This window comes from Mastomys coucha, unplaced genomic scaffold (genome assembly GCF_008632895.1).
Source record: "Mastomys coucha isolate ucsf_1 unplaced genomic scaffold, UCSF_Mcou_1 pScaffold7, whole genome shotgun sequence".
Lineage (NCBI taxonomy): Eukaryota > Metazoa > Chordata > Mammalia > Rodentia > Muridae > Mastomys > Mastomys coucha.
The window spans coordinates 59,643,741-59,650,761 of record NW_022196913.1 but is presented as its reverse complement, the minus strand read 5'-3'; the positions used below and the strand labels follow the sequence as shown (position 1 = coordinate 59,650,761).

General features: G+C 40.6%; 1 protein-coding gene across 7 annotated transcripts in view; it reads left to right on the top strand.

The window, feature by feature from the left end:
- Positions 1–7,021, top strand: part of Uimc1 (ubiquitin interaction motif containing 1) — a 78,239-nt gene that overhangs the window by 17,782 nt on the left and 53,436 nt on the right. For 5 of the 7 annotated variants that reach the window (XM_031358155.1, XM_031358153.1, XM_031358150.1 and 2 more), the window contains 3 exons: positions 4,571–4,695; positions 5,727–5,832; positions 6,143–6,879. In XM_031358155.1, coding sequence (XP_031214015.1) covers positions 4,571–4,695; positions 5,727–5,832; positions 6,143–6,879 — 968 coding nt within the window. The remainder of the gene's footprint in view (positions 1–4,570; positions 4,696–5,726; positions 5,833–6,142; positions 6,880–7,021) is intronic. The other 2 variants (XM_031358154.1, XM_031358156.1) reach the window with 2 other exon arrangements.

Genomic DNA, 7,021 nt, shown 5'->3' with positions numbered 1-7,021 from the left:
TGAACATTTCTTTAGGTGCTTCTCAGCCATTTGGTGTTCATAAATTGAGAATTCTTTGTTTAGCTCTGGAGAACTAAGTTTTATATAAGAGAAAGAGTATGAAAAAGCATATGCCAAGAAAATAGATTAAACTCGAACTTTGTGGATAAATTCTTAGAAAGATACAAACCAAAACTGACTCAAGAAGTAGAAATTAAAATATAACTAATATAATAAAAAATTGAATTAACAAAAAAACAGCTATAACAAAAAGTAGCTATAAACAAAAAGACGGGTTTGATAGCTTCATGGCTCATCTTTGTCAAAGAGTGAAATATTAGTAGTAGGTCTTCATAACTTCCAACAGATGTTAGATTATGAGAGAGTACTACCCAACTTAGTTCTTAAGTATGATACCAAGTCCATGGGAGATACCACAAGAAAAGTAAAGATTGATATTTCTTAAGGATGTAGATGAAGGTGAAGGCACAGGTGAGCCAGCCCCAAGAGTGTGAAAGCTGGTCCAGCCCCTCACAGGCTGTAGCACTTGGGAGAGTGGGCCCTGTGCCTTGTCAGCACAGTGGAGCTGGCTCTGGAGGCATGTATGAGCAACCCTGAGGGCGGGAGAGCAGCAGAAGAGGAGGGCAGGAGAGCAGAAACGGAGGAGAGCTGCCCTGCCTTCTGCCAGTGGTGGGATTGGGTGGCTTAGTGGGAGCAGTGCTGGAGAGCTCACCCTGGTGGTGTAGATAAGGGAGGGAGAGCCTGGCAGGGTGACCAGCGTGGCCGCTACACAGACCCATATCCAGGGCCCTGAGTTGTCCAACCCCAAAATCTATATCATATGTGAACCGTTGGGACTCATGAAAGGGCCAGCTCATCCAGAGCTGCAGGATCTCCATGGCACAGGGCAACAAGAGGAGAACTCGGAGGAATCCCAGAGAGAATATGATATTGATTGTGTTACAAAAGCCAGAAAGAGACCTTAAAACAGACCAATGACTCAATGAACATTCGCAAGTGAAGATGTGTGGGCAGAGGGATAGACTGTGGAACACATTAGAACATAGTACAGCTTCCATGATGAGATGGTTTCTATGTTTGTTTGTCTTTTATTTTGAGGGAGAGGTTGCAAGAGTGAAGGGCAGATGTGAGGGATGGTAAGATGAATGGGACTAGGGTACATGATGTGAATGAAAGTCACAAAGAATCAATAAGAAGTAAAAAAAAAAAATGTAAAAGTACCATCATTGCTTGAAATTGAACCCAGGGCTTCATGATAAGTAAGCACTCTACCAACTAAGCTGCATCCTTTATCTTTTTTTTCATATAAACATTATATACCTACAAATTTGGTTGTAAAAGTTGCTAACTTTAGCTTTACCACATAGGTTTTAAAAAATACTTATCTTCTTTTTCATTCATTTTAGAGTTTCTTTTTTTCTCTTTTTTTCTTTTTTTTTTTGGTTTTGGTTTTTTATTTATCTTATGTGAAGCTGTACAGATGGCTGTGAGCTATCATGTGTGTGGCTGCTCTCCGGCCCTGCTCGCTCCAGTGTAATGCACTGTAGCTGTCTTCAGACACACCAGAAGAGGGCATCCGATCTCATTACGGGTGGTTGTGAGCCACCATGTGGTTGCTGGGATCTGAACTGGGATCAGGACCTTCAGAAGAGCATTCAGTGCTCTTACCTGCTGAGCCATCTCGCCAGCCCCTTGGTTTTGGTTTTTTGAGGGTATTTCTGTTACAGAGCCCTGGCTATTCTGGACTTGGCTTTGTAGACCAGGCTGGCCTTGAACTCAAAGATACCTGCCTGCCTCTGCATCTGCCTCTCAAGTACTGGGGAATTAAAGGCATGAGCTATCAAGCCTGGCCAGTCTCAGAATTTCTTAATAGTTCTCTAAGGTTCTTTGTTTATTTATGGAATCCTGAGTGTGTTTAGAGATCCAGTGTCCAATGTCTTATTTCTGGAGGATATTAATTATTAGTATTTCTTGTTACTACTTTTTAACATCTTCAGATTTTTAGATCTTCATATTAAAGGTTTTCCTTTGATATCTGGTAAATTATCTTGATTGCTTAGATTTAAAAGGATAAAATTTAAGAACTGATTTAAAACATTATATATATCTGTGGGGCACTTGTGTATGTATGCATCTTTGACTGTCGGCCCTTATGCACCTATGGGGGCGAATAGACCATCAACTTAACATGTTGAGATCGTCTTTGGAGATAAATTTTATTGCAGCATTTTAAAATTAAATTTATTTTTTGACAATTTCACACATGCATATGATACAATCTGATCATATTCACTCCTGCTTTTCTTATCCCTGACTCTCATCAGTTAGTTCTGCTTCCTCTATAAATTCCTCTCCTGCTTTCATGTCTTTTGTTTTTTATCTTGTTTTGTGACTATATTAGTCAGGGTTCTCTAGAGGAACAGAACTGATAGAATGAATGTGTGTGTGTGTGTGTGTGTGTGTGTGTGTGTGTGTGTGTGTGTGTGTGTACATGTATAGGATTTATTAGAATGGCTTATGGCTGTGGTCCAACTAGTCTATCTCCAATGGAAAGTCTAAGAATCCAGTCGTTCAGTCGGTGAGACTGGTTGTCTCAGCTAATCTTTAGTACACATCAGCATCCCAAAGAAGGCTCTAATGCCTGCCTCAGCAGCAGGTTATATGAACTTGGCTGTGAGACAAGCAGGTCAAAAGGCAGAAGGCAAAGGCTCCTTTCTTCCATGTCTTTTATGTAGCTTGCTATGAGAAGCTGTGGCCCAGATTTAGGCAGCGTTTTCTGACCCCGAATGATCTGGATTTAAGATGCATCTTCCTGCCTCAAATGATCCAGCTAACTAAAGATCACTCACAGCTATCCCTAGCTGTTTGGGTTTTTTATCAGTTCCAGATGTAGTCAAGTTGACAACCAAGAATAACCATCACAGAGACATACTGATTTTCCCTAGGGCTGTGCTTGTGAAAGTGGGTGTAGAGCTCTGCACTGCAGCTTGCCATGGTCACTGCTGAAGACATGACTCATCTAGCTTACGCCATGTTTCCTTATGTTGAAGGCATAGAATGAGGGTTTGGGAATGTTTGCTCTGTTTTAATCAATAAGGAGAATGCAGTGGATTCCAGTTCAATTTTAAGCCAGTAGTTTTTGTTTTCCAACTTCGCTACTAAGTTCTTTTAATACAATGCTAGGAATGTGAGATAGATTCTTTGCTAAATGTTAAAAACATTATTTTTAGCTTATCTTGGACATTTCATGACCTTGACTTGGAATCAGCCATTTCTCTACAGTGTACTATAGTTGCTGTTAGTTGAAAACAATAAATAAATAACAACTAAGGATTTGTTAAGTTGAATAAATTAGAAGATTTTGAGATCTGGGGATATATGAGGTTTAGTTGATAAGAATGTTTGTTTAGCATGCATGAAGCCCTGGTTGAACCTCTATCACCATATAAATTAGGTGATATATGTCTATAATCCTAGTGTAACTTGAGGCAGAAATTCAGGTTCATCTTCAAGGCCAGCTTGGACTACATCAGACTCATTGTAAAAACACAAAGATTCTGGTTGTTTTTTGAGACAGGGTTTCTCTGTGTAGCCCTGGCTGTCCTGGAACTCGCTCTGTAGACCAGGCTAGCCTCGAACTCAGAAATCCGTCTGCCTCTGCCTCCCAAGTGCTGGGATTAAAGGCATATGCCACCACCGCCCGGCAACACAAAGATTCTGAAGAGTAAATTAAATGTTCAACATAAAGCAATATGGTATTTAGCAAAAACAGCTCTGTAGTGGGTTTTATTTATTTACAACAGTTACTGATTGACAGGCACTCTCACATGTGCTGGAGATGCAATAATGAGCAGTACAGGCTAGAGATGCAATGATGAGCAGTACAGGCTAGAGATGCAAGGATGAACAGTATAGGCTAGAGATGCAATAATGAGCAGTATAGGCTAGAGATGCAATAATGAGCAGTATAGGCTAGAGATGCAATGATGAGCAGTATAGGCTAGAGATGCAATGATGAGCAGTATAGGCTAGAGATGCAATGATGAGCAGTATAGGCTAGAGATGCAATGATGAGCAGTACAGGCTAGAGATGCAATGATGAGCAGTATAGGCTAGAGATGCAATGATGAGCAGTATAGGCTAGAGATGCAATGATGAGCAGTACAGGCTAGCACTATGCCTGTGGGGGGGGCTTATGTTCTAGTTAACCCATGCTTTTTGTAACTGCTACCAATGCTTTTGTTTGTTTTGTTTTGGTCTTTCCGATAGGCTTCTATGTCTATCCTTGGCTGTCCTGGAACTCATTCTGTAGACCAGGCTAGCTTCAAACTCACAGAGATCTACCTGCCTCTGCCTCCAGAGTGCTGGGATTATAAAGCTGTATTCCTCCAATGCCTGACATGCTACTAATGATCTTGACCACATCTTACCTTATGTGACTTTTCTTATTAGAGTACAAATCATACTATATGGTTTATAGTATTATCAATGGACAGTTTACTGATTTCTGTTTTATTTATTAATGATTCATGCTAATCTGTGGTATCGTTCCTTCCCTACACTCTTACAGAGATGTCAGAAGAAGAACAATTTGCTCTGGCTCTCAAAATGAGTGAGCAGGAAGCTAGGGAGGTGAACAACCAGGAGGAGAAAGAAGAGGAACTCTTGAGGAAAGCCATTGCTGAAAGCCTGAATGTAAATATGCTGTGTTGAAAGTTTGTGGGGTTTATTAATAATGTTCTCAGTTACTTAGTGGTTGGTATAGTTGTATGAGAAATGAGCTTTGGTAGTTTATAGGATTTTCAGTTAATAAAAATACCTCAGTACTTTTTTTTCCATGTTACTGATTAATCTGGTTGAAGTATTTTTGTTATCATATGAGTTTGATTCTGGTTCATAGATTTTTCAGTCAGTGGCTTGAAAGAATCCTAGAGATGGGCAGCTTCTGAGGGGTTGTAGAATACCAAGAGTTCCAAAGCTTCAGGGTCAGATGTTCACCTCCCTCATTTGTGGGGACAGCAAAGAAAATGAGAGAAAGAATGGGCAGTTTAAAAATAACCAAATAACTAGGTGGTGGTTACACATGCCTTTAATCCCAGGACTCAGAAGGCAGAGGCAGTCGGATCTCTGAGTTTGAGGCCAGCCTGGTCTACGAGCAAGTTCCAGAGCAGCCAGGGCTATACAGCGAAGCCCTGTCTCAAAACCCAAAACCCCAAACCAAACCAAAACAACAACAAACAAAAACAAACGGGAAAACCCAAATAATATTAAATTATGATGTGAATAAATTTAATAGAAATTAATCTAAACAATAAGGATACTTGCCAGTGGTACATTCTGAGCAATCCTTGATTCTCTTTGCTTGTTAGCTTGTTTGAGCTAGAGCCTCCTAGAATTGAAAGGGCTGGCTTTCAACTTGGAAGTTTAAGCAGTTCCCCCACTTAAGCCTTCTGAAAAGCTTAGGACTAGAGGCATACATCAGCATGTGAATATCTCTCTCTAATCTGAACCGTTCTGTATACTATATACCCTCCATATTAGCAACAGTAGAGTAAAAATATGTAGGTATTCACTTTACATTGGGGAGTCCATTTGAATCAAGCAGCTATATCTGAAGAGGAGAAACTCCTAGGGACAGTGGCCTCCTATTTTTGTCCTTCCTGTGACTCTTCATATACAGCTATTTTAATAATAAACCTGGTCTGGTACGGGATCACTTGTTTCAGAGTTGCTGGTCTTCTGCTGCTTCTGCTACCAGATCTCGCCCTCTGGCTACTGGACCATCTTCACATTCCCATCAAGAGAACACCAAAGATTCTGGAACCACTGAAGGCATGTCTTCCTGTTCTGACTCCTACACATCAAGTGTAACTATGTCACTTCTGCTGAGAGTAGAGATAGAGATGCCCCACATCCTTGTTACGATATTGAAGAAGTCCAAATAAAAGTAGTTGAAATTTCATTAATATTCAACAAACATACTTTTATCTCCAAGGAAAAAAAATCACCCTTTGACTAAAGCCAAAGAACAGCTTTTCATAGCCACATTTTGTAATTCTTGATAAGTGATAGCTTACCAAGCTGTCTTAATTTTAAAAAAAAAAATTTGTCCTTAGTCCTACTTTTTCTCAAATACCTACAGGCATATGGCAGCTGGTACCTCCATCACTGTGTAAAGGCTCACATATCAGTCAGGGAAACGAGACTGAGGAAAGAAAGGAGCCCCGGGACCACAATGAAAACACTGAAGAGGAGCCAGTCTCTGGCAGCTCAGGAAGCTGGGACCAGTCAAGCCAGCCAGTGTTTGAGAATGAGAACGTTAAATGTTTTGACAGATGTACTGGCCACTTGGCTGAGCACACACAGTGTGAGAAGCCACAGGAAAGTACTGGGAGTGGTTATGCTTTTTCCAAAGCTGTCCAGGGTAGGGGGGACACGTCTAGGCAATGCCTTCCTATCCCAGCAGACACCAAAGGTCTCCAGGATACTGGGGGCACTGTGCACTACTACTGGGGTATTCCATTCTGCCCTGCTGGAGTAGATCCTAATCAATACACCAATGTCATTCTCTGCCAGTTGGAGGTTTATCAGAAGAGCCTGAAAATGGCTCAGAGACAGCTTGTTAAAAAAAGAGGGTTTGGGGAGCCAGTGTTACCTAGACCTCCTTCTCTGATCCAGAATGAATGTGGCCAAGAAGATCAGACTAGTGAAAAAAATGAAGGCATCTCAGAAGATATGGGAGATGAAGCCAAAGAGGAAAGGCAGGAATCTAGGGCATCTGTCTGGCACTCAGAAACCAAGGATTTTCAAAAAAGTCCAATTAAAAGCTTGAAACAGAAACTTTTGTTGGAGGAAGAACCAACACCCATTCATGGTCAGGTAAGGGTCAGTGGTGGTGTAATTAAGGATCATTTATTTACAGATGAAATAAGAATTATTTTAACTATTTTTTGTTGTCTTTTCCTTTGCCTGCTTATTAAAAGAATACATGCTTACTATATAAAATAAGAAAAGTTAAAAA